At 46.4% G+C, this 27,829-nt stretch overlaps 1 protein-coding gene across 2 annotated transcripts in view; it reads right to left on the bottom strand.

The window, feature by feature from the left end:
* Positions 1-126: 126 nt before the first annotated feature.
* The window catches only part of si:ch211-243j20.2 (uridine-cytidine kinase-like 1), a 29,379-nt gene continuing 1,676 nt past the window's right edge, over positions 127-27,829 (bottom strand). The window contains exons 2-15 of one of the 2 annotated variants that reach the window (XM_061241928.1): positions 27,496-27,698; positions 26,059-26,165; positions 25,237-25,407; positions 21,042-21,113; positions 17,571-17,760; positions 16,633-16,694; positions 12,362-12,381; positions 11,214-11,312; positions 9,761-9,854; positions 9,024-9,086; positions 7,221-7,343; positions 5,787-5,894; positions 3,648-3,804; positions 127-3,400 (exon numbers count right to left, since the gene is read on the bottom strand). In XM_061241928.1, the coding sequence (XP_061097912.1) occupies positions 3,324-3,400; positions 3,648-3,804; positions 5,787-5,894; positions 7,221-7,343; positions 9,024-9,086; positions 9,761-9,854; positions 11,214-11,312; positions 12,362-12,381; positions 16,633-16,694; positions 17,571-17,760; positions 21,042-21,113; positions 25,237-25,407; positions 26,059-26,165; positions 27,496-27,698 (1,546 nt within the window). In that variant the 3' untranslated portion in view covers positions 127-3,323. Of the gene's footprint in view, positions 3,401-3,647; positions 3,805-5,786; positions 5,895-7,220; positions 7,344-9,023; positions 9,087-9,760; positions 9,855-11,213; positions 11,313-12,361; positions 12,382-14,162; positions 14,180-16,632; positions 16,695-17,570; positions 17,761-21,041; positions 21,114-25,236; positions 25,408-26,058; positions 26,166-27,495; positions 27,699-27,829 lie in introns of both variants that reach the window. The other variant, XM_061241930.1, reaches the window with a different exon arrangement.

A 27,829-nucleotide genomic window follows, 5' to 3' on the forward strand; every position in this document is an offset into this window, starting at 1 on the left:
TTTGTTAGGGCTCAAATATGGAGCTTTTCTGCACGTTCTGTCCAAAACCTCAAAAAAAGGCTTGGCTGAATGAATGACACACCAGTCAGATAAGATGTTCATATAAAATAAAAAATGACACACGACTGCATTTATATTATCTTTATTTAACTTCACTAAACATAAACGCATAAAACTGTCAACATTAACAAGTAATGGCTTGTAAGCATCAGGAAAAAAAATGCTGGTTGCGTTAAAGCACTGTGAAAGGATAAAACAGAATTCAGTGTTCAAGTGACCAAGTTGTCTTTTTGGTCAAGAGCAGGAATCACAATGTTTTGATGACGACATCAGTGGAAACTGACATAACAATTCAAGAGTATTAAAAAACAAAACCAAAAAAACACACAAAAACAGTACATTATCATTTTTAAAAAGGACGCCCCAAGGCAACTGGACATACCAAATTACTTACATAATTCAATATTCCAGAGCAAGCAGATCGACACATACTTGTATAGCCAACCGAACAGTGCTCTAAAGTCGAGTCCACTGAAGTCTTCAATCCACTTTGTTGAAAAGGAAAAGCCTGACCATCAAACTCTCACAAGCTTGGTAGCTCACCCAAATAAGCTCGAACTTCTCACAGTACAACTCCAGGTGAATTCAAATACAGATAATGAAACAACCAAGCTTGAATTATGGCTGCCGTTTAAAAAGACAAACGTAACCTGGTTTATTTAGCAAAATCGACGATCCTTTTGGCAGGTCTAAGTACAGGAAAATACAGATCAAAAACTTAGCACTAAAGCCAGATACTGTGTTTGTTTGCGCTTAAGAGAGCCAAATACACAGCAGGAGTGAAATTCCTGTACAACCCCAGCTCTTAAGTTTAATGCAGTCACTGTGTAGTAGAACTCGACACAATGGCAAGAATACTCCTGATCTGGCTTACAGTTCATATAAACTTTTGGTGTATTACCGCTGGAATCTGTTCACCAACATATCAAATCGCCAGTATACCTTGATCAAAAATCAAATCCTTCACAATAAAGGTACATGAGCAGTCTTCCTACAGTCTTCAGATGCCTCTCTGGCATTAAACCTCTATGCTTGTTTCACTCTTATTTTGAAGAGGACTTTCAAAGCCACACACTGTTTCGGTTTGTCATAATGCAATTGCTTGAGAAAACCTCACAAATGACTTTAAACACATACTGCAAATGGTAATACGCTGGCCTCTCCATCTTCGATGTAATGCCTTTAAAATGACCAAGTCTTCTTAAGACGAAATTAACATTAAATACACTCCCCTGATCACTATGTTTTAATCCCCCAAAACAACAAAAGCACCAAATAAACAAAAGGAAAATACTGACACTCTAACCCCCCCAAAAAAAAGAGAAAAAAAAAAAGAAATCTAATTTAAGCACTTTTTTTTTTTTTTTTTTTTTTTTTTAAACACAAGTTGCATATCGGGGCTTACAACTTTTGTGAGTCAGGGAGACACGGTTTTAAGAGCATTAAATAAACATGAGAAAATAACTTAAGACAGAAAAGGCTAAATTCAAGTATATATCCCAGAAATATTGGCTGCTGCAAAGTAATATAACCTGCACTTCTGAAATTTGCCTCATCTAATACATGGAGAGAAAAAATGTGCTATGTAAAATGTGCTGGATAAGGTGGCTTCCATTACAGAGGGCCCTTTTAAAGTCGGTCTAAACACAGAACCTGCCGTGAGTGAGGTGCAGTCCTGTTCTTGGGACTCAATTCAGAAGCAACAGCTTTCACAGCTTCCAACCGTGCATCATCTCAAAATGCACTCCCGAGTTCACCAGGCACAGGGCCTCTATGTGATTTTCAAACTTACCTAAACGGTGACGGCTTCTCCAACAGCACTCCATACATACGTTCACTGTATCCCACCACCTTCACTCACCATGTCCACTTCTCTGGTGTACCTCCGCACCACCATGACCTCCATACGTGCATGTACCCACCCCACCCTCTCAGCAATGGAAGCCTCCCATCCAACAGAACCCAAACTGCAAAGCTAAACTCATAACTCATACCTGCCTCGGCATCCTTTGGATATTGAGTGCTGAAACATTGGCAGTGATGACAAAAAAGCAAAATAGGCTAATAAAAATAAAAAACACAATTGGCATGAAAACATGCGTCATACAGTACTTCCTTACACTTGTTCCTTGGTTGCCACTCCACATGGCCGCCAAGTCACATGACTCAGTATTGTCAGTCCTACATTTTGGCCCACTTCTGTTAAGTTCAAGTCATGAATGGACAACTCCTGCCCTCTGGGGCTATAATATACCTCCTTTAAAAAAAAATTAAAAAAATTTTGCTCTCAACTGTCACAATTTAAGCCATTACTTGGTTTGGGAGGACTGTTACAAGGACCACCAGATGTAAACCGACTGCTAGTCAAAATTTGACCTAGACCAGGGGTCGCAGAAGATTCCAGGAGGGCCACATTGGTTTCTTGACCTCATGCACACCTGCTCTTAGTTATATAACCAGCCCAATCATTTACATGACCCAAAATGTTTCCTGTATTCATAGCTAAACTCATGAATGACAACTGTCCTAAAAGTCAGTAAAAAACAAAAGACAAAAAAACCTAAATGTAGTGCTTTACTGTGGTCTACTCAAGAAGAGAATCTAATTAACTGAGCCAGGATAATTGGTAGAGACATAAACTTGGATATAGAAGGGCCCTCCAGGACCAAGACTGCACACCCCTGCTCTAGACTGTGCACAAGTGCAACCTGCAACAGCAGAAACTGCCCAACCGCCTAACTGCCAGTGTGCAGACCGTAAACCACAGGGACTCGGCTGTAAACCCTTTGAAAAGTAGGCTTTTTGGAATGTTGTCTTTCCAACATTCTAAGTCAGCATTCTAGAACTCAGTTGCCTTCGATTACCAGTAGTGATCGTTACATCAGCATTAGAATGTTCGAAGGACATTCCAATCACATTATTTCACACCTTAAGGGGTTAAAAGGAGAAGCCATGCCGCAGGACAGGTTAAACCCGCCAATTCATGAATCAAGTAAATCCTTCCCTCCCCGTGTATTGAAATGAATGGGGACACCTGGAAACGGGACACTTGCAGAGAGATTTCTTCTTCGCCGCAGTAGCTCCTTTGGAGGGCGATTTCAGGTTTGGCCCTTAAAATGATTGGCCCTCCATCCTGGAGTGAGCCAGCAGAGTGATTGGGGCACAAGGAGGCTGTAGGAAAACGTGGGTGTGTGTGTGTGTGTGTGTGTGTGTGAGACATGGATAAGTGCTCCTGTAACCCACCCGCCACCCCCTCCTGGTCTTCAGTAGTCCATTCCTTCATCGCTCTCGTACCAGTCAGAGGGGGCGTCAGTCCCAAAGTAACGGTCCCCAAAATTACCTGCAAAAGACACAGATGCACACAGTGTAAGGAGAAGGGCCGACCTGCGAATTCCTCGGTTGGCTTCACGCGAGATCAGTGATATCAGTAAGATCAGCGGCATACGGACGATTACCGGCGTCAACACGATTATCGATATCGGTGCGGCCAGCAATATCAGCACAATCATTACATTACAGTTATTTAGCTGACCTACAATCGATTAGGATCTCACGGTGCCTACACCAGGGCGTGAGCCGCTACCCACCGATGCCGGGGATGATGTGGAACTCGTCGTTGACCTTCTTGTCCACGGCGGTGGTGATGATGCGTACTTTGGGGAAGGCGTAGGCCACCGAGTGCACGCCCATCTCCGCCATCAGCAGCGAGAGCAGAAAGATCTTATCCTCCTGCACGTCGTGATCCTGCGGGGAGCAGCCGATCGCATCGCCTTAGCACAGCCAATCGCAGCGCTTTCACAGGGCCAATCACATCGCCTGATCACAGCCAATCAAAGCTCCACAGTATCACATAAACGGCGCATTCGCACGCAGCCAATCGTAGAGCTTTTTACACACGGCCGATCGCAGCACGTTCACACAACCAATCACAACGCTTGCGCTCAAAGGAGCAGTTAGGGGAGTGAGCTTTAAACTATAAAAAGGTCAATTCCGGATTTAGCAGCACAATAACATTAAAATTCCAGTCACTGTATCCTCAAACAAGGCATAATTAATATCCAGCCATATAAAATGGAGACCATATTAAAGGTATACACGCTGCTGAGGATAAAAATCTCTAAGTGAATAAATAATATTCAGGTAGTACTATGACTGAAGGCCCAGCGTGGGCCAGACCTTAAGGCTTAGCACCGTGTGGTTAATGGTTACTCTTTGGGTCAATGGTGGAAAAACATTGACAGGGCAGAGGCCAAAAAAATCTATTATTAGTGAGGGTTAAGGATTTCCAGCATGGTAAGTGCTGTGAGTTAGAGCACAAGGACTCCGGCACACAAAAACTACAGGCAATCAGCCCTGAACCCTGACAGTGAACACACACTTCCAACCGTGAAGAAAGCATGTGAAAGTTCAGCGCTCTACTGCTCTAATGCTTCCATTTAGCTTCACTCTGATCTCTTTAGTTCAGCGATTCCCAACCCTGCTCCTGCAGACCTACTGTCCTGTAGACTCATTCACAGACAATTCTGCTAAAACAAGTAACAGGATCTCTAGCTGTTGAATGAGATGAGCTTAGTTAGGGTTGGAGTGAAAACCTACAGGACAGCAGATCTCCAGGAACACAGCCGGGAACCACTGCTTCAGTTTCACTACATGTTTACATGAAGCACCGCTAGCCTGCCTGCTAATCGGTGCATCGGACGCAGTAGACACACAGGAGCAGCTATCTGAACTCCAGCATCCTCAGGCAGTTATCTGAGTTACACTGGACTGTTGGGCCACCCTTTAGCGTGGTGCAGCACTGACCGCAGAGAAGAACAGTGCAGGGAGACCCAAAGCACAGTGTGACACGGTGAAGTAAATCGCATCACAGCACAGAACGTAGAATGCAGACATTTAGAACAGGACACAGTAGGGCTGCACGATGTATGGAATAGCATGGTTTTAAAGCATAACAAGGATAACCACCGCCATGGCGCTTGTGTAGGTAATCTTTCGTATTTTTCTTTAGTCATAGCGGCAGTATACAACAGGCCATATGAAACTCTTCTGGGAAAAACATCACTGATATCTATTGGGTGTTTATAAGACAGCCAATCAGCAGCTTCTAGGTGATCAGTTTTTTTGCTCTCAACTGTCACAATTTAAGCCATTACTTGGTTTGGGAGGACAGTTACAAGGACCACCAGATGTAAACCGACTGCTAGTCAAAATTTGACCTGGCCAGGGGTCGCAGAAGATTCCTGGAGGGCCACAATTCCTGGAGGGCCACGTTTCTTGACCTCATGCACACCTGCTCTTAGTTATATAACCAGCCCAATCATTTACATGACCCAAAATGTTTCCTGTATTCATAGCCAAACTCATGAATGACATGGAAGCAGCAAGGCTTTGCAGCCGATTGGCTGTATTATCTGTGCCCCCCATAGATATGAGTGGTGTTTGTTTTTTTCCCCACGGAAGCATTTCACATGGCCTCTTACGTTTGAATGTTTACTTCCACATGAGGGACGATTAAAGAAATAAAGAGGAAAAAAGATTGCCAAAACACCACCTGGCCTCGGTTATTCTTAAAACCCATGATCCGATACATCGTGCAGCCCTACGAGACAGTGAAGTAAAACACAGCACATCTCCCTGGTTATGGGTAAGCACTTTATTGTCCCTGGCCCTGGATAGGAGCGTCTGCCAAAGGACCATAGTGTAATGTAGCGTCTCAGAGCACTCACCAGAAGGACCCTGACGGCCATCAGGGCCGCGGCCCCCGTGGAGACGGTGCTGTCCATCAGGATCACGTAGTCTTCACTGATGTCCTTCGGCAAGCGCAGGTAATGGAGCTGAGAAACATCGACCGCAATCGTAAACCAAAACCCAACACCTCCCCCCCGGCTGAACCGCCCAACGGTTCGCACTCACAGAAGACCGACCCGGAACATTCCGCTCTACTCGCCCAGCAACCGGACCAACAATCGATTCTCTCTCCCCCCCCCCACCCCCCCACCCCCCACATAATGACCAAACCGGAGCAGTCTCATTGAAAACTTTGTCCCACGGGATTAATAGGTACAGTATATTTCCCCGTCAGAACATTCTGTGTTATCTTGGTGCTTTTAATCTGGGCTGGCTTCACCGATTTCCTGCTATTGATTAGAGGAAATTTCCCCACATTAAAGCGCTCTAGTTGTACAGAGCTCTACACTTTTTCAGAATGGTTCCAATTTGAAAAACCCTCACCTACAGTAATGCAAATGAATGAGGTTTTTAATTAGTTTAGTTATAGGAAATAGTTGGGGCAGGTGTTATTCTCTTGTTGAGTAAAAGAAATGGTACTATTCACTAAGAACAGAGCCCACTAAAGCTTCAAGGCAATTAAACTTATGGGTGTACAGTGAATGCGCGCTCTGGGGTGACATGAGGCTATGCAGAGGTAGGTGCCTAAAGTGTGTATAAGCGGGTGAGTTATGCTAAGGCACCATCTGTAAATCACGCTAGCTGAGCTCCCAAGGATAAGCTAGCAAGGACAAGCGCTAACGGCCCTGCGGCAAAGCCAAGGCATCGGGACAGAAGCACACTCCCCCTTGCAGCGGTGCCTGGGGTGTACGGCTGTAAACACCGCTTCACTGTTTAACTCTTTACCTGGGACGTTCACAGGCTGTTGCCTATGGCTGCAGCGCGAACACGACTGCCTGAGGACAGGCTCGTAACTATCGGGCAGGGAGGGAGACCGAGCGGGAGTGTACGCTCTCCACCAGGGTGGAACGGTACACAGTGTGGTCTGGGAGTGTCTGTGTCACAGGTCACTACTGAACATTAACACAGCCGGTCACACCGTACGACTGCACTGCGGCTGAGCTGGGGGGGGAAGAGAGGAGAGAGAGAGAGAGAGAGGGAGGGAGCGAGGGAGGAGATGGGGACAGGAGAACAGAGAGACAGTGGAGAAGGGGGGAACAGAGACAGTGAAGGAAGAGGAAGAAGAGGAAAGGGGGATAGAAGAGATGGAGGAGAGGAGAGAAAGAGCCTGGAACAGAGGAGAAGCTGATGGGAGTGGAGAACAGAGGAGGGGAGAGGTGATGTGGAAGTGGAGTAGAGGAGAGGGACAGGGAGAGAGGGGGAAGGGAAAGGAGGGAAAGGGGGAAGAGCTGAAGGGGGCTCTGCGGCAGTACCTCAGGCTCTCCAGTGTCGTGGTTGGTCTGGATGAGGATCTTGCCGAGCCGGATGTCTTTACACACGGCAGTCAGAGCCTGCTCCATGGTCTCCCCCGCCCGCAGAATGGACACGCCCGTGATCTGAGAGGACACACACACACACACACCACATTTACACACACACCACACACACACACACACACACACACACACCACATTTACACACACACAGACACAGACACAGACACAGCATACACACCACATTTACACACCGCACACGCACACAGCACACAGCACACAGCATACACACCACACACACACACACACACACACACACACACACACACACACACACACACACACACACACACACACACACACACACACACACACACACACACACACACACACACACACACACACACACACACACACACACACACACACACACACACACACACACACACCACACAATCAGGACTAGAGCTGCCCTGTAGGGGTCAGTAAACAAACTCCCAATTAAGAGCGACTCCCCATGAAACCAGTGTACCATTTCATCACAAAGAAAGAAGTTGTTCTGTACCCATTAAACTTTCATTTCAGACTCACCCAACTGCAGATAAAATCTATTCTGAGTAATTTCATGGGAAACCGCCCCATAATAAAACTTGAATACAATAAAGTACAATAAATATTAAAATGTGCTTATTCAACATTTATCATGTGTCAGATGACCAAACTCACATACGGGTTAACCTCTTCAGACAACTAGACCGCCAAATATTTATTTAAAGAAATTATTGAAAATTGACTAGAGAAGTGATATCTGCTGTGTAGAACTGATGTGTTCTACTGATCTAGCTGTCTGACTGAATGATGGCCATGTTTGTAGTATTCAATGCAGCGACAAAATTTGTCCAAGGCAAATTTCCCAATGAGGACAATAAAGTATATCATATCGCAAGTAATTATTCAAAGAGAACTGAACGTGGTACCCTGTACCTTTCAACTAAGGCCCTGTGTCATGTGACATCCTCTCTCATACGACCTGCCACAGAAGAGACCCGAGAGCATTTATAAATCAGGTTTTAAATGAGCTGAACTGGCTGAACGAAGTATGAAATAAAACAAAATGTGTAACAGGTTTGTACTGTTGTGGCAACACTAAGGATATGCAACATTCTCGGAGAGTTGTGGCAACTTTGCCATCTGGTGGCTATTGTGCCTCAGCGACAAAACAGCAATGTTATACACACTGCAAAAGATTGGCAATAAGCCAATCTTAGCACGTATTTTAGTCTTATATTTAGACTAAAATCTAATTTCTATTACATTTTTGCTAATTAAGGCAAAACGGTTACCAATGTGGTGAGACAATTTGACAATTGTTTCATGATTTGCCAACAGGGTAAGAATTTCACTTGTAAACAAAAACTAACATTCTCTTTCTGAGAGGAAAAAATGACAATACGAAAAAACACTTAAGACTTTTTGTAGTGCAGTGTGTACAGACTGGGGGAACCTATACTTTCCCCACTGAGTCTCTATGGTATACAGTACATATGGGCTGGGGTGGGAGACCTACCCTTTCCCCACTGAGTCTCTATGGTACACAGTACATATGGGCTGGGGTGGGAGACCTACCCTTTCCCCACTGAGTCTCTATGGTACACAGTACATATGGGCTGGGGTGGGAGACCTACCCTTTCCCCACTGAGTCTCTATGGTACACAGTACATATGGGCTGGGGTGGGAGACCTACCCTTTCCCCACTGAGTCTCTATGGTACACAGTACATATGGGCTGGGGTGGGAGACCTACCCTTTTCCCACTGAGTCTCTTCCCCTCGTAAACGGTTCCCTGAGGTGTCTCCACAGACACGGGCTGGAGGAGGACCGAAGAACATGTTAGCACATTGAGTGAACAGGTGTACAGGTGAGCTGCAGAAGCACTGAAATAAGCAGGTGTACAGGTCAGCTGTAGAAGCAGTATTTGAGCTGACAGACTGCAGGAATGAGTAGGTGTACAGGTCAGCTGTAGAAGCAGTATTTGAGCTGACAGACTGCAGGAATGAGCAGCTGTACAGGTCAGCTGTAGAAGCAGTATTTGAGCTGACAGACTGCAGGAATGAGCAGCTGTACAGGTCAGCTGTAGAAGCAGTATTTGAGCTGACAGACTGCAGGAATGAGCAGCTGTACAGGTCAGCTGTAGAAGCAGTATTTGAGCTGACAAGACTGCAGGAATGAGCAGCTGTACAGGTCAGCTGTAGAAGCAGTATTTGAGCTGACAGACTGCAGGAATGAGCAGCTGTACAGGTCAGCTGTAGAAGCAGTATTTGAGCTGACAGACTGCAGGAATGAGCAGGTGTACAGGTCAGCTGTAGAAGCAGTATTTGAGCTGACAGACTGCAGGAATGAGCAGGTGTACAGGTCAGCTGTAGAAGCAGTATTTGAGCTGACAGACTGCAGGAATGAGCAGGTGCACAGGTGAGCTGGAGAAGCGATATTTGACATGCCCTGTACAGGGAGGTCTTCTGCGGGGGCGTACAGTGCACTCACCTTCAGAGGCAGAAAGGACAGGGCGTGCTCAATCAGAAGCCTCATTAATCTCTTGGAGTAGAAAATAAATTCGTCCCGATTAGTGTCCTTATTCCTGTGGACAGAGGAGGATTAATGATGGCATGCCAGGCGTCGTTCGTGCCCATTAAAGAACTAATAGCGGTTCAGCATCAGCGGGCTTCGAGGAGAGGGGGCAGTATGTTAGCACACAACACACACACAACCTGCCTAAACTGTCCTATTAGTAAGGCTGAAAAAAAAGTCTGTCTTAAGTATTTTAGTCTTAAACTTTAGACTTAAAATTATCTTTTTTTCACTGAACTAGAAAATATTTGCCTAATTAGTTTACTTCCGAATAAAATTCTCTCCACAGGCGAACATTGAATCGAGTCAAAGTCTGACACCTCACTGGCAATACGTTTAAGCAAACAGAAATAAGAATTTAAGTCTAAGTAAGACAATTTGTGTAGTTTTTTTTTGCAAGGCCGAAGCAGACTGCAAAGTCTAGCAGCACTACATTCATACACTGGTATTTCTGTTTCCATCCACTTACAACTTCCATCCATTTACAAACGGTTTGCCCTGAGTTTGGACAGCCCAATTAAAAGCACTGTCCCGTCTCACCGCCGCGGTGCTAGAATGCACCGCCCCCCCCCAGGGGCGCGTTCACCAGCTGCCTCCTCCCCTCACTCCGCGGGCCAGCTGCTCCGAGCCGGAGAAGAACACTCCGTACACAGCTTGCACAAGAGTACTGCAGCCCGCAGGTCAGCCAGAGTGCCGTCTGAGAGGCCGAGAGATTACGATAGCCCCCGCTGAGAGAGAAACGCTCCCCCGGCGACGCTAAGGCTAATTATACTACAGCCCTATGGAGCGGCTAGCCGCCGAGAGAGCCCCGCGCACGGTCAGGGTTAGATACCAGGCGGGGCGCGACAGGGCTCCCATTTCGCTCCTGAAAATTGATGAGTGTTAACTGGAGAAACGATTTAGGAGCACATCTACTAATTGGGATGCATTAGTGCGCTCCTTCTTCCAACTTAGGAGCGCATGATAGGTCATGTGCCCCAGCATCGTGTGTCCCGATTCTTAAATGAAATGAAAATAAGGCGGTGTCCGTCCATCCAGGTGGTTTCGCTGAAATGTGCCGCACGAAGACGGACTGATGAGGCGTTTTATTAGATTGACCTGCAGCGAATCTAAAAAAACACACATTTCACGAATTTCTTGAGACAGATAGCACTCAGTGCAAGTGGAAATATGCATTCGATTTCAGTGTTCTATGGAAGCATGATTGTGCTTTTTCCTGCTATATTTTACACGTCCATACCTCACATTCACACATGCTAGCAAGCACTTAGCCTTGCGCATTCCATCATACAGTTGGTAATAAAACATTTTTTAACTAGAGCGTGTGTGCCCCATATGTGATGATTTAAATGCGGTCATAGCCGGTTACCTGATGATGGTGTGCATCCCCCGCACCTGTGGGGTGCTCTCCAGCACACTCAGGGTCTCAGGCAAAGGCTGCCCCTGGTGGGCGGAGGCCAGAGCTGATCTGCAAATAGCACAGAGAGGAAGTCAGAGCATCGCCCCCTGCTGGCCGGCACACGTCACTGCAACAGCACCACAACACCGCAGACTGGCAGCCAGGAAAAACAGAAATACAGCAGTATTCCGCTTTCTCCTTAACAATCAGGTTTGCTACAGACCTGGGGTCAAATACGTAATTGTTTTGGAATATGAAAATACTTTTTAACACGTTACGGAGCTTGCCACGGTGTGTTGGAACCTATGAAATACTTCTCAAAAAAGCGCAAACCCTGCCTTCTGGTCCTCGGGGTTGGCTCTATTGCACCAGGCAAGATGAAACGAGCACAGAGAAGCATTTGAATCCGAAACGATGGCGTATTTGAACCAGGTCTGCTACCTTCGCGGCAGGAACGGCAAGGGCAAGCGGGTGGGGATGTTAGTGCGCGCATGCGAGCAACGGCAAAGCTGCAGGTCGCCTGAACACACACACAAATACTTCAGACAATTTCGGGCCAGAAATTTGAGATACAAACACTGTTTCTTTGAAGTTTTTACCAGACTACAAAGCATATTTACCCGTTAATCCCCCAGCGATTAAAAACAAATAAATACACTGGCTCACCGTTTTATCTTTACATCATCCCCATTACTTTGGAATTCTGTAGGTCCTTCTACAGTTAACTTCCATGCGCTTTCAAAACGGTTTAAGGTATTAATTATAAATATTTAGGAAAGTTGAATCGGAAGCTAAAATTGTGCAAAGCAATGACATTTTCACTGTCAAGAGTCACAATTTTTCTCTCTTGCCTTAGCAACCTGGCACAATATGGCAGACATCAAAGAAACCAGGTGACAATCAAGGAACACTGGGGGGAAAAAAGGAAACCTCAAGCAACTGGCAAAAGAAATGCACAGGAAGTAATGGTAACAATGAAAGTATTAGGCTTTTTTTTTTTTTTTTTTACGTTAGTGGTGGCCAAAAAATGAAAAAAGTGGGGTAAAAATGAAATGTAAAAAAAATAATATAAAAATAAAAAACATGTAAACTAAAAAGATGCAGGAATTTGTCCTCACATATCCCAGCGGAGCTTCCTCTGAAGAAGGGGACACATATTCAGTTCGAGACAAAGTGATGACAGAGAGAAAGAAAAAAGATCCCCGTTAGAGACGAGCGGCGGAGAGAGAGAGAAGCTTGCGGCCGTTCCGTTCCCGTGTGGGGGCCGCGTGGGGGCCCGTGTGGGGCCCGTGTGCGGGCGGCAGGGTGTAACCGGCGTGCTGGACAGACCTGGTTTTAGTCGGGACTCTTTCAGGAAGGGGAGTTATTTCAGTGGCACTGAGCTAAAGGCCCTTCCTTCAGGACTAGCCCAACCGCTCTGTGTTCAGACCACGCTAACCAAAGTAGCCCAGCTAACGCAAAATGTTCTCTCAATGTTATTGGAATGTTTTGTCACCACATGGCAGCAACACTGTGAGAACGCTTAGCGCTAGCTGGGCAGCAAACCAATTAACATTTTGGAGTAAACTTTCACTTCTGGATGATTACTGCATTCGGAGAAGCAGATACAGATGGAAACAATTTAATTTCAATTTAAAGTCAGGGCTTTAAAGGAAAAATTCACCACACTTAGTTTAACATTAAACTGAGTTTAATGTTGTTACTTTTGTCTACTGGTGCAGTAATCCATACCAAATATGGCTTTTACATTATAAATTAAGCCATTCTAAAATGTTTGTTCTGCTCGACAAAATTAGTCTTCCACTATGGCATCGCCTTCCAATTGCCATTAAGCATTTAAAAATAAACAGCACAGGCAATAACTGCAATGGACTAAGGAAGCTTGAGTCGTGCCAAACACTGCAATGGTTCAGTACACACTTTCAAGAGAAAGTTAAAAAGGGAACATTGTACGGAACTGGAAAATTCTTCAATTGTCAGAGAACAAGTGCTCGTCTAGCTGACTCATCCTGAAATCATTTGGATAAAAGTAGCAGCAAGCACAGATGCCAACTTCGTGAGGGAACTTCGGAGCGATTCTTCTGGTCTACCCTCCAGGTGCGATTTATCAAAATCTACCAAGCGTTCTCTAGTCAAACAGGCTATGGAACACATCACACACTCTGGTTGTTTGCATCACTGTCGACAGAGTAAAAAGAAAATGTTTTTTTTGGTGAATTCTTTCTATAAAGCAGACACAGCGGTAATGGGAATGTGTCAGACCACCGCTGAAATAACTCCCACCTGGTGTTAGCAATAGCGCTCATAACTGACAGGGCTGAGAGGGGGGGGGGGGGGGGGGGGGGGGGGGGGGTAGAGGGGGGTGCACAGCAGCCAAACAAACTACAACCAGGACTATTGACCAGGCCTTAGTGCCGCACACAGAGCACAGCACCCTAATGACCTACAGCCAGGCCTTAGTGCCGCACACAGAGCACAGCACCCTAATGACCTACAGCCAGGCCTTAGTGCCGCACACAGAGCACAGCACCCTAATGACCTACAGCCAGGCCTTAGTGCCGCACACAGAGCACAGCACCCTAATGAACTACAGCCAGGCCTTCATGCCGGACATAGAGCACGGCAGCCTAATGAAGTACAACCAGGCCTTAGTGCCGCGCACACACACAGAACTCGGCAGCCTAAAAGCAGTTGAAAGCGCGTTGGGAATGAGCACTGCTAGCCGTGTGGTTTGGAGCAGCCGCTAGCCGTGCGGTTGGGGAAGGCAGAAACGGGCTTCGCTGTGCACTGGCCCCTCCTGTTCTCCCCCCAAGCCCCTGGGCTCTCCGCCCGGAGAAGAGAAACATCACAGAATATAAGAGGTGTTTTCAGGGGGGCGGGCAGGGGCGGAGAAGAGGGAATAGATGGTGGCAGGCGTACCTCACTGTGATTTCACGCTGGGATGGTTAGAGTGCATTCGGTCAGGGTTTAGAAAGTATTTCATTACAAACACACAGGGAGGAGAGAAATAAAAACAACTCATGAAATGTGACGTCCAACAGCCAGGCCAATCCCACATGCACAGTAAAAACACACACCACACACACAAACACATGCACACACACCAAAAACAAATCCACACACACACACACACCCACACACACCCACACACACACACACACACACACACACACACACACACACACACACACACACACACACACACACACACACAGGTCACAGCATGGTCAATAACATCAAGCTAATGTGCAGATTCTCCACACCTCTCCATTTTGCCATGAGTCGTGATTTGGCATCGCAGCTCAGCACTCTCCGCTCAGTGACTCCATTTCCCATAATGCCGCACATTCACAAACGAGCAGCTCGAGATACCATCTCTCCCATAAAAGAGGGCTATAATAATGCATCACCGCGGGCTGAATTAACGACGTGGCACCACACACTTGAGGAAGAGTTGGTGGAGGAAATGCATCACGGTCATCTCAAAGACATTTGCCGGGCAGTAAAAACGTCCGATAAGTAAAAATCATCATTCTCCTCCAACTCCTCTCAGTGACATTCGGAAAGCTATTGTGCCAAGACGTCCTGCTCTCCACAACGAGGAAAAATAGGAGACGTCAATATCAGAGACAGGAGATTATTCTAGAAAAAAGTACAAACTTGGCTCAAACTTCTAATTTCGGATCAATAAGGCGACAAAAAACCTCATGGCAAAATGGCACTCGAGGACAAGCCAGGAGCGGACAGGCGGGTGTACTCTCTATGGGCTGAGCAGCCCGATTGTAATATTTTGTAATGTCTCTCTTCCTGCAGAACTGAACGCACCATTACCCTTAAAAAAAAAAAAAAAAGAAAGAGAGGAGGCTGGAGCTCCATCATGCAGTGAGTGAGACCGGGGACTGGGGGACTGCAGATTCTCAGCAGTGATGATTCATTATTTCACACACACCATCAGGCAGGGGATGGGAATTCGATTCAGAAGAGCCCTGGCACCTTCAGCTCTGTGACGGGGGGGGGGGGGGCTTACAGGCAGAAAGCGGACTGGAGGGGGGGGGGGGTACGACGGACAAGCGGGGTCTTTACCCGACAAATCGCTCAGTCCTGGCTCCTTCACAGAGGGGCTGGTGGGGGGGGGGGGTTCGTAATGGATTACGTCCGACCACCGCAATATATAACGCAGTTCATAAATGTACTCCAGGGGCCGTTCACCCCCTTATGAATCACAGGGCAGGGACGGGGCAAACACCCCCCCCCCCCCGTGAGGCCCCCGCCCCCCCGAAAAATGCCACATGGCCATCACCTGACATTTACAACACCCCTGACCTGTAAATCAGTCACGTTACGCTGCCGGTTTATTCCCCCTTAATAAATAAACGCCAGTAACGCAGCGAACGCTGAACAGAACGTCAGTTCCGAGTCAAACGACCCGCAAATTATACACCTCTAAAATCCATACAGGTGCAGGACGATAAGCAAGTTCATGCGGTGTGCTATCTGGGGGGGGGGGTCAAGGCAAGCATTTCCCGCTTTTTATTCCCTTATGTCACTCTGTAAAGCGTCGTTGTGACAGCCTTCTGTGAAAAGCGATATACAAATAAAATGTCATTGAATGGAGCAGTGACGCTACCACACCACTAGGGGGTGACAGAGCCTCCACCGAGGGGCTTCAGCTTCTGCTCGGCGTGATCGGACGTCCCCCGGGCGGACAGTGCCAGCCCAGGGGACCCGCAGACGACCTCGACAGCTGCTCCGTGGTGACGAGTGTCTCTCCCCCCCCCTCCGGTAACCGGGGAGGGGAAGCCCCGCCCCCTCCCTTCCCTATAGCGGCCCCGGAGCTCGCAGGGCTCGTAAAACGGCGGTCCAGGGGCCCGGAACGCAGGAACAGATGCTGCAGTTATAACACAGTGCGCAGAGTACGGCCCTCACGCCTTTACGGTCGCGGTCTCACACCCTGACAGAGAGCTGAAGGTGGAGTTTAACTCCCCCGTTTAACCCTTTGAAGAGTAGGGTTTTTTTATTTATTTATTTGGAATGTTTGCTTTTCAAAATTCCAGAAATCCATTCTGTCCAATTAGCAGTAGCGATTGTGACATCAGCATTAGAATGTTCAGTTAACAACATTCTGATGGCATATTCGTGATGTCACACCTTAAAGAGTTAATACCAGCCCCACTCATGGGCAGAGGGGTAGAGGGATTTGATTGGGTATACTGTGAGCTGTAAAGCATTCACATAGACACAGGCTGTGCAGCTGCAGTTTGGATCACCTGCGTGATGGAGACAGGGTTTCCTAAAAGGGTGAATTGTCTATTGGGCTGCATCGTACATAAGGTCATGCGTGTGTGTGTGTGTGTGTGTGTAACCCCCCCAGGGCTCGAGTTAGACACACCTTCTCCAGTTGGCTGTGAACGTGCTGGACAATTAGGTCCAGAGCCACAAAGTTCTCCCCACCTGAAACACACAGACAGTCACACACATGCACACCATCGCACATTCATGTACATACGGTATATAGTGGCTTCATAAAGTATTCAGACCCCTTCACTTTATGGTGTTGTAGATGCCATTTTAAATGGATAGAACTGCCATTGATCAACACTCAATAACCCATAATGACAAAATGTTTAGAACACACACACAAATATAATCACACAATGCCGCAGTATGCATCAGAATTCACTTCTTTCATTTTCATATCTAGAACATTGTACATAATGCAGAGAATCCCTACACTGCAAAAAACCAACAAAATAAGTCAAACTCAATGAGTATTTTAGTTTTATAATTGGACTTGAAATCTTATTTCGATTACTTTTCCGCTGACTAGTCAGACATTCAAGATTTGCCAATGGGGTTAGAAACATTTTGCTTGACGTGAAATTAACTAAAAACAAACTAATAAGTTCTATGCGAGAGAGAAAATAAGCCTTCAAGACTCATTACAAGACTAAAACACACAAAACAAAGACAGATATTTAGCAGTATAAAATGCCGAATTTGTGCATTTTCACAAAAACCAAAGTGAATGACCTTTACTAAGGACCTAAAAACCAGATCCAAAGCACTGTACAACCGATGCTTCTCACTCACTCATTCCTACACACACTCACAGCAACCGGCTGCCATGCATTTGGGGGTTAGGTGTCTTGCTCAGGGACACTTCGACACACCCAGGGCGGGGATCGAACCGGCAACCCTCCGACCGCCAGATGACCGCTCTCACCGCCTGCGCCGATGTCGCCCCGACATCATACCCCCCCCCGCCTACGCTTAACGTGGCCGCGCCCCCCCGGCCGGCCGGGAGCGCTGCGATTGGCCGCGGCTCACCTCGGGGCACCACGATGTCGGCCACCTGCACGGTGGGCTCGATGTACTGCTCGAACGCCGGCTTGACGAACTTGTTGTACTGCTTGATGACGCCGCCGATGTCGCGGCCGCGCTCCATGATGTCGCGCTTCAGACGGCGCACCAGGCGGATGTCCGAGTCCGTGTCCACGAACACCTTCATGTCCAGCAGCTGGGGACGGGGGGACGGGCGTGAGAGACACGAATCCTAACCCCCTCCCCCCGCCCCGAAATACCAGCAGGTTCTGATACGGGGCTGAGGAGATACAGTCCGAAAGGCTTACATTTCAAACCCAATTCAGCACACCTGATCCTACAAATGAACAGATCAAAAAGATCTCTCCAGCTGTTGAATGAGGAGAGCGTGTTAGGCTTGGTGTGAAAACCTACAGCAGGGTTCTCCAACCCTGGCCCTGGAGAGCTACTGGGTCTGCTGGTTTTTGTTTTCACCTTAAAAATCAGCACCCTGCTGAGACCCAGGTAACCAGGTGAGGTGAGTTAATTAATCAGTTAGAGCAGTTGATTACAGTTAAGTGCAGAGTAACAATGAAAACCAGCAGACCCTGTAGCTCTCCAGGACCAGGGTTGGAGACCCCTGACCTACAGGACTGTAGACCTCCAGAAACAGAATTGGCCAGCTCTGTACTAATGCAATGCAAAGTGGGTTTCCTTCTTCAGAGAAGCAGCTACTCTGGCCATATGCCTCTGTGCATTTAGCCAAGCCATGTAGGTCAGGTGCACGGACAGATGCTACAATCCTCCCCCACTCTACAATATAATATCAACGCCAGTTAGAATACCACGTAGTACAGGGGTTATCAAACCTGGCCCTTGAATCCAAATCCAGGCCTGTTTTTCTTTTCTCCCTGCTAATCAAGTGAAAAAATTATGATACTGGTTGGCCAAAGTGTCTTTACACCTGATTCTCCTGTAGACCAGTTATGCTTCTTATTAGATGCTTTCATTCATAGTGATGTAGGTCTACTCGGTTTTGAACGCAAAACATTGTTCGCGTCTTCCAACGGTGCCATAGAACTCTATAGGAGGGTGGAAAACAAGCAGTTCTCGGGCCTCAAGCACCCTGATTTGATGAGCCCAGATGCAATACATAACAGCATAACAGCAAAGCTCCATCTTGGATTGGAACCAGCAGAATTCTGGCCTGGGTAACTTTTCAAGGCTAGAGAGTCGCTTGTTTCCCCTAGTGCTACGCCACAGCGCCTCTCGATAACTCCTTTCTAAACGCTGGCCGTCGCTGAATGGCCACAGAGTTGCCATCGGAGAACAACCTCAGCACATTGAGGCTGGGATTAATGTGCAGGAAGAAAGGCAACAATGAGGGGGGACCGTTCATGCAGCGGACGCGAGAAAAGGGGGCGGGTATAACTCGCCCAACGAGACCGCCATGGCGGTAAATCTCACACCGACCACGACATGGCCTCGAAACACACAGACCGGGGGCCTGTCAACCGCTCAAAGGCCAGGGTGAAGAGTGTGCTAGAGAGAGAGGGAGAGAGAAGAGAGAGAGGAGAGAGAGACAGACCAGGGGTCTGTCAACCGCTCAAACAGCAGGGTGAAGTGTGTGCTGGACTGAGAGAGAGAGAGAAAGTGTACTAGTGATGGAGGCAGAGAGAGACCAGCAGCCCCATCTGGCCCTGGAGACCCCAGGAGCCAGCACACAGGACACAGCCACACACACACAGCCACACACACACACAGTAGGCGCAGCTGGGTGGTCTTCTGCCTTACTCCTCAGGGGCCATTTTAGCTCTAAACGCCAGTGCTTATTTATGAACTCTCCACACCAACGACCCAGGGCTTTTCTGAGAGGCCCGTGTGGCACCTCCAGGCTGTTAAACAACGCCTTTTATTTTCCAATAACAGAGCATCCAAGTACAATAACCGAATAAACGTTAAACTTTATTCATATGAATACACCGCACTAGTGTGATTACGTTACTTTCTGCCAAACATATTTATTAAAGTATATTTTCAATGTGAAAGCAGAATCTAATGAGTCAGCTGGTAATAAAACAGTGTTTTTGTATATGCAAGCACTTAGCCGGCTCGCTAACCTCTCATCTGCCATACTCAGCAGTGATGACAAAATGTCTGAAAACCGCTTGCTTTTCTCCTCAATACAAACACTAAGGAACACAATGAATTGTGAAAATTGAACCACAATTCATATATATTGCTTTCAGGCTTCACACAATACAGCTTTAGAAGAAAGCGCTGATTTGATTCATCACCAGGCCTATTGCTTTTCCGATGCAGAAACAATCGTTCTCCTTTTTAATTTGTATGGATTTCTGTACACACAATACAGGGGACTGGACCGCTATAGAAAGTACATCGATACAGAGCGCTCAATGCCCTTCAGACGGCCGAACGCGAAGCCCATGGTTAAGCAAAAACAGAACGATAAGAAACGGGCCTTTTTAAACTAATACGACCAGCACTCATAATTTCTCATGGTTTTTTTCAATAGAAAATGTGTTTTCAACACCGCTGTGTGATTGGACAGAACTTCAGAGTAGGCTCCCAGCAGACCAATCACATTACAGCTGGGCGAAGGGGAAAGCAGGGGGTGGTCAGAATGAGCATGTATCTATGGGAAATTGAAAAAAATATAATAATAATAAGTTACTGGCTGTGCAGGCTATAGGAAATTGGAAAGAAAAAAAAAAAATTATAAACACAAAATAAGAACAGTGTAGGGTATGCATGAGCTGCTTTGGTTTCTAATAGAAATCTTAATTCTCTTTTACCCCCTGAAGTACTGTACACACAGCTACAGTTATTAATCTCCCAGGGTTCACTATGCCAGAACATTCCACCATAACTCTCATTTACATGACCCAGTGCCCAGCGGGAAGAGTTAAGAACCACAAGACCATCATTCTCCGGGAGAGGAATAACGCCAGGAAAACCCCTGAACCGAGAACGAATGAAGAACCGAATACAAAAATAATAACCGCTCTCATCCACGCTCCTGGCTGGAAATGGAGGCGCCACTCCATTAATCTGCTGCTCTCCAGTCTGAGTGGTGCGGCAGAGTCATTCATCACCGAGACCCGCGGAGGGGAGGGGCCAGCCAAGCACCCCGTCACCGGCGGCGACGGAGTCCGAGCCGGCTGCGGTCACGCCCACGTGGGGCCCGGGCCAATCGGGTGCCGGGCGGGGGGGAGGGGCCAGTGCGATGCAGCAGTAAAACACAAATACGCTTCATTACTGCCATCGCTCCTCTCCTGAGTGCAGGGCTCCTCTCTGACCATGCAGAACAGCATGCTTTACCGCCACAGTGATCCTGTGTGTAAACCCTTCACAATATGCTGAAGACATCCGGTAGCAGTCATTGGATAAACTCACTGCTGGACAATAAGCAATTAAAAAGAAACTGTGGATATGGGCTCAAAGTGCAATGCAGTGTTACCAGAGGGAGAGACATACCTTTAAAAGTTCTTTGTTGGCAAATGCCAGAATCCCTTCGAATATAACCACGTTGGCCCCATAGACGGTTTTCTGCAAAACAGAAAACAAACAAACACACACACACACAATGGTCAGCGTGTGAACATACAAGGAGAAAAACACATGAAGGTGAAGAAAAAACCCAAAACTCAGGCATCAGCAGGGCCAGGTGTAAGGGTTAGAGGAGGCTGTCCCGCCATATGGTCCAGGACCCACCCTCATTTAATTAGAGTGTAAATTCAGCCCCCGCTGGCCCTCCTCCCCGCCCCAGCAGGCTCCCCCAGCAGTCTTGCCGATCTGCCCCCTTAATCAAACCCATTTGTTTTGGTTAACTACAGCACCCCACAGCCATCTCACTGCGACTCTCCTACAAGGTAAACTGAGGGCTGGCCACCCAGGAGTCTCGGATAGCGGCTAGCGATTCGTTAACGGCGGGTAACGGCCACGGATGTTGGCAGCGACGAGCCCAAACAGATTGGGGGGGTGTGAGCGTGGCTTGAGTGTGCGGTGCTACAGAGACGGTGCTATGGCAGCCTATAGCCTAGCGGCTAAGGTGCTCAACTGGGATCTGGAAGGTTGGTGGTTCAAGCCCTAGCGTAGCCACAATAAGCGTTGGGCCCTTGAGCAAGTGCTTAACACCACATTGCTCCAGGGAGAGATTGGCCCCTGCTTAGTCTAATCAATGTAAGCCGCTTTGGGTGAAAGTGTCAGCTAAATAACTAATGTACTGCAGTGAAAGGGGGCCGGACGAGCCCCCCAGGTTGAAGGCCAGCGGATCAGATGGTGTCATGATCCCATTAAGGGAGTCTGATAGGCTGGCCAAAGGTGTCGATGAGCCGCGTCAAACATGCATTGACCGGCCGGGGGAGAAGATCATGGATTCACTACCTACTACATCCATTATGTCAGCCTGATTCAGACTTGTTTTACAAGGAGCCGAATCCGAAGTGTGCGCGCATGTGTGTGTGTGTGTGTGTGTGTGTGTGTGTGTGTGTGTGAGTGAGAGGTCACCTCTAAACAGGTAATCGGGCTGAGGTACAGCCGGAATAAACCCGCTCAATTACACCACCACCCGTCGAGCCTCCCGTCCCAACAAATATAATTACACTCATTCTTACGAAACAAATCATAAAATAAAATAAAAAATATTCTGAATTGAATTACAGGCAAACGTGGCGGCTCCCTCAGAGCAGCTCGCCGTCTTTCAGCCATGAAATTGCATTCTGTCTGGAGAGCGGAAGGTGGCCGGCGTGCCGTGCCTCAACGCTGCCCCCGCGGCGCTCGGCTGAACCGCCGCCGCCCTCACGCCCCGATCACACGACACCGGCGCTCCCCAGAACCGGAACTTTCCGTTTCCCAAAGCTTCAGGAGCGGTCGAGAGAACGGAAGAGCAGGGTTTTGAATGTACGAGGTGTTATTGTCGTGGTAATTTAAGAGGGAATGCTGGAGTGTTGTTCTGTGGAATAACTAAGTCCAGTTATGAACGAGGGCAGCGCAATACATCTACACTCCAGGGGCCTCATTTATAAAACTGTGCTTAGGATTCACGTCTAAAGGTTGCGTAAGCATGAAACCTAGGACGTGCGTACGCAAAAAAATATTCTGATTTATAAAACAGTGCATACGCACGTCCCACGCCAGTTTTCCTTTATAAATCACAATCAACTCTAAATGTGGCGCAACTTTGCCAGCTTCATGTCCCGCCCACAGTTGCCTATAAATAGGCAGTGAAACACCCCTAATGAATATGCATTTCACGAAGACGACAATAGCAAACGCTGAAAAGAAGGCCAAGAAAAGGGATTTCAGCCATTTGATTGCCTCTGAAAAGCTACAGGTGTGGGAAATATCCTGATTGATTGTAAATGACGAACAGTTCTGCACAACGAATGTGATGATGACGATAATAATAATAATAATAATAATAATAATACACCTTATTTGTCTAGCACCATTGAAAACACAGTCACAACATTAAGAGATAAAACGAACAAAAATGTATAACAATAAACACATTATAAAACATAATATATGAATATGATAACAATATATGAAACTATGCTCGTATCTGCCCGACTGAGGCATTGTAAACGGCATCAGTGCAGCGCAATTTGTTCGACTGTTCACCATATTATTTATGAGAATACATTTAATAACATGAAGTATTGTTTAACAATTCATCTACATATTTGAGGGATTATTTTACAACATCTCCGTTTATATTTATCATCCTAAATCATATTTTTTGGGCACTCCAGGAGCATCAATGGTTTTTTAGGTTTATTTATTTAGCACAAATTTTAGTACAAATCTGTGCAAGGTGGGAGCAAAGCCCTTACAGGCTTGTACAGAGCTCCACACCTAGCCAAGACTTATTACATTTAGTACATTTAGCGGGCGAAATAAAATGTAGCCAATCCAAATCCAACATAGGATGATACGAGAAAGAAAAGAAAATAGAATGTTTAAGGATTAAACATCAGTTGATACGAGAAAGAAGAAACAGACAACATAGGATGATAATTAAATATAAGATGATATAAGAAAGAAGAAACAGACAACATAGAATGATGATTAAACATAAGATGATATAAGAATTATGACCATCAATCAAACAGCTGTTTGTTTATTCGTTGTAAGAGAGGCTTTTATCCGTTTTTGCAAATTAACTCTTCGTATATGACACGTGAGAGGTAATATTTCATTACATTACATTACATTACATGGCATTTAGCAGACGCTCTTATCCAGAGCGATGTACAACAAAGTGCAAATTAAACACAAGAACAAGTGCAAATAGGACCTGAGAGGACAGTATAGTTCCGAGTCCTAGTGTAAACATGCAGAAAATCAGAACCCTTTAAGAGTACAATCAACAACAATCAATTTCGATTTATTTTACACAGTGGTATCTGTTGTATATCTTTTTCGACTTCTCTCGTCGCCAAATGTTGTGTTGCACTTAGGAAGGGAGAGAACCCGTATAGCGAGATTCAACAACACAACACTTTAATAAGTATAACAGGGACGAAGCACGTCCTTACAGCAGCCATACCCAGCCACAACTCCCGGCAAATCTTTATACCTTTTCAAATCCTGTTTCACTTCCCGTTTTCCTGGTCTTACGTCATGAGCATTAAAGGCACAGTTTCTCATTTCTCCAGTTAATGTGCGTACGCATGGGTCAGAGTTTCCGTGGAGGACCGCACATTTTCCGGTCAAGTTCGTTTTTTATAAATGCCAAAGTTTGCTTAGAAAGTGGCGTACGCATTCTTTTGTGCCTACGCAACGTTTATAAATGAGGCCCCAGATCTTGCGAACAGAGTGCATCTATTACTTCTAATGAACGCGTCCTGTATTTATTCCTTTCTTCAGTTTCGGCTAACCCAACTGGCTTACTTTGAAGGTTCATCTGGGTTATTTCTCATATTACCAGCATACACAGTTTTAATATTAACACTAGCTGTCCCGGCTTTATTGGGTTTATAAAAATGAGCATTAGTGAAACTCCCTTCTTGTAAACCACCGATTAGACTCACAGCTGATTAATCACTGTACGTACACACGCCACCTCTAAATCGCACAGATTTCACACAGATTTTAGGGGGAGAAAATATGGCAATTTCATCATGTGCCTTTAATTGCAAAATAGACCATTATTGACCGTTCAGAAATGAATCAATTCAACGTTCCACTAAGCGCTGGTAGATATTTATACGTTGTTCAAATCTAATTTGTTATTGATCCATTTTAGTGTCAGTTATAATTCATTTATAGTTAATGGTTAGAAAAAAACTCCAATACTTTTACTCTTTACTTTTCAGGGCTCTACAGGGCTCCAAAGCAAATTCTCCTGAAAATTAAATTGTTTTACCTGGAAAAATAATTTAAGTGGACATCTCCTAATTGGGATGCATTAGTGTGCTTCTTGGAAAAAAAAAGTTAGCATAGAGCCCTGCTTTGAATGAACAAAAGGACCCATTTTATTTATCCTTTTGGGTAAATCCAGAGGAATCCCAAGACTAGTGCTTGCAGCTAAATTTATCATCATTCCCCTCGTTTTGAGATGACCAACTAAACGGATATAATGATTATGCAATATCAAAGTAGAGAATTTTTTTAATGTTGGCAGTTGGGTTTTCTCTGCAGGGTTGCTAGCTGAGCCTGGCCTTACCCACTCCTTGCGGCGGCTGTGCGTTGTGAAGTCGTAAACGGGCACTTTGATGCTCTTTCCCTTCTTGAGTTTCCGCAGCACGGTCACCAGCAGCTCAAAGTCGAAGGCGTCGGGATGGTCAAAGTTGTACTCGTTCCTGGCTGCCAGCTCCTGTGCCTCTTTGGACAGGACCTACAGGGACCAGGGTTGGATGAGGTGAGGCCTTTTGTCTGAGTATACAGTATAATCCCCTTGAGTTTGACCTTCTACATCTGATAACATAACATAACATAACAACATAACACAAGAGGTCATTCAGCCCAATAGTGTGCCTCCCACTGATGGGTATCGAGTGCTCACTGTTTCCACCAAACTAGATAGCATCTAGCACCGTGTCAAGCCTGGTCTTGCCGACGGTGCTAGCCTGGAAAACCCTCTACTACGTCACAAGATCCTGCCGCTACTACGTGACCTGGTAAGCCATTCCACAAAGCAACTACTCTGTGAAATACTTTCTAATGTTTGCGTGGAATTTACCTTTTGTTCAGGCCACAGCATCTCAATCATCTTACACATTAGTTATACGTTTTTGAGCAATCATGATTTCAAATGGTGATTAATGGACAACCCATGAAAATCATGGTACAAAAAAACTGGATTATGTCCATCTTGTGATTATACTTTTTAGCAGTGCTGGCAAGTGACCGTAATGTGAGAGGCACCCCATGGAGTAGAGTTCTACATTGCTCTGAAAGTGGAGAAATCAGAACCAAGCTCCCTGAGGAGAACAGGAGCCTCATTCTTGCCGGAGAACATCACAAAGACAGAGGAGGTTGTGTTCACCTTGTAGAAGGAGTCCATGGAGAGCAGCACCACCCACGGGACGTCCAGCGCCTCGATGATCTTATTGGCTACGGTGGTCTTCCCAGAGGCACTGCCACCACACAAGCCTACCAGACAGAACAGGGCCTCAGGAACAAACCGAGCCACAGAACAGCCCTGGGCTGACCGACAATAGGCAGTGTCACACTGAACAGACAGACCTTCACTGTACCACTCCCTGAGGAAACGGTTTGCGTTTCAGGTGATGGTGACTTCGATAAAAAGCTGTATTTAATATGTTACCTGAAGCAAAAAGAAGATCTTCTAGTCTGCTGACATTTGTTAAATGACAACGGTAATACGAAAAACACCGTATTGCGTTGTAACTGTAGACATTAGAAAGGCTCGTTTTGACAAACTGCAGACTATAAAACGAGACGCTGTAAACTTCATTATCACAGCTGGCGCCAAAAAAACACAAAGGGCCCGCAAACAATAAGGCCTGTGGCAGAAGGTTTACGATTTACACCTGCCCTAAATACCGAAAGAGGCGATCGGAGAGCGGCGACCGAAACGAAGGCCTCGAAATAAAACCCCAGGACTGAAACCAGAGCCGAACCCCGCTTCTTCTTCCGTAGACCGGCCTCCACATCCGTCTTCATCCCCTCTTCGCTGACCTTCCGATACAGGCTGATTATTCCACTTGGATGGATTTATTCCCATTTCCTTGAGTCGGAAGGAGCAGCGGAATGGGCTTTTATGGGAACAATCGACCAGAGCACATCCAAGTGTGAAATTGTAACCCGTCAGCCAGGCTCATTGGAAGTAACAGATTGCATACTAATGATAACGCCATGGGTCCCTGTAGCGCCCGCGTCAGTCAGGCAGGCCGAGACACGGGGAACACGACCTACACGCACTTCATTTCATTTGCATGTCGGAAGCTACAAGTCTTGCCCACAAGACAGGCAACAATTTACCGGAAATATTGTAATAAAGATTTTTTTTTTTGGGGTATTTTCTTAAACTGAATTACAAAAAATGCTCAATTTGGCTATTTCTTCCCCTGCTTAAAGCTTCTGAGACTTTGGGTGAAGGTGTGACACAATCAACCGTCAACCCATATATGAATTCCCCTGGGTGTTCGATTTCCCAGTCATGGTAGCTTCTGCACTGTGTTCTCATCTCTACCTGTAAACCCTCTCCACACTCCACCCGTCTGAAGGTGAAGAAACACACAAGGAGGACACAAGGAAACTATGCAGAATACAAAGACTATTTAAAAAAAGATGAGAATAGAAAACTGACCTACTTCCTTTGTTTACCCATATACATAAAGGTCTATCCCGGTCTTTGCAGACAAGGGAAATAGTCTTGTTGACTTTAGACAATAGTCTTGTTTGAACAACAGGTTCAAAGTTAGCAGGGACATTTCCATGACAAACAGTCTGTTCCTACCAATGACAAAAGCCTCTTTGAAGGTGGTCCCAGTGACATTGTACCACGGTGGCCGCCCCGCGGTGTAAATGGTCCTCTTGTTGGTCCGCAGCAGCGGGGGCTCAGTTTTGCTCTGGCTGGTGGTGCGTTTCCGCGGCGACAGCGAAGGCGTGAGGGGACATCGACGACTTAAGAGGCTGTCCAGAGAGTCCTCTCCACTGCCACTAACAAACAACAACAAAACCAACGCAAAGCACTCAACATGGTTTCATCCATAACGTACTTATCAGTTTGCACAAGTCTGCTTTGCGTCACCATACTGCCATCAGAAATGCCGTCACGCTCATCACTGCCT

Source organism: Conger conger, chromosome 5, assembly GCF_963514075.1.
Source record: "Conger conger chromosome 5, fConCon1.1, whole genome shotgun sequence".
In the NCBI taxonomy this organism is placed as follows: Eukaryota; Metazoa; Chordata; class Actinopteri; order Anguilliformes; family Congridae; genus Conger; species Conger conger.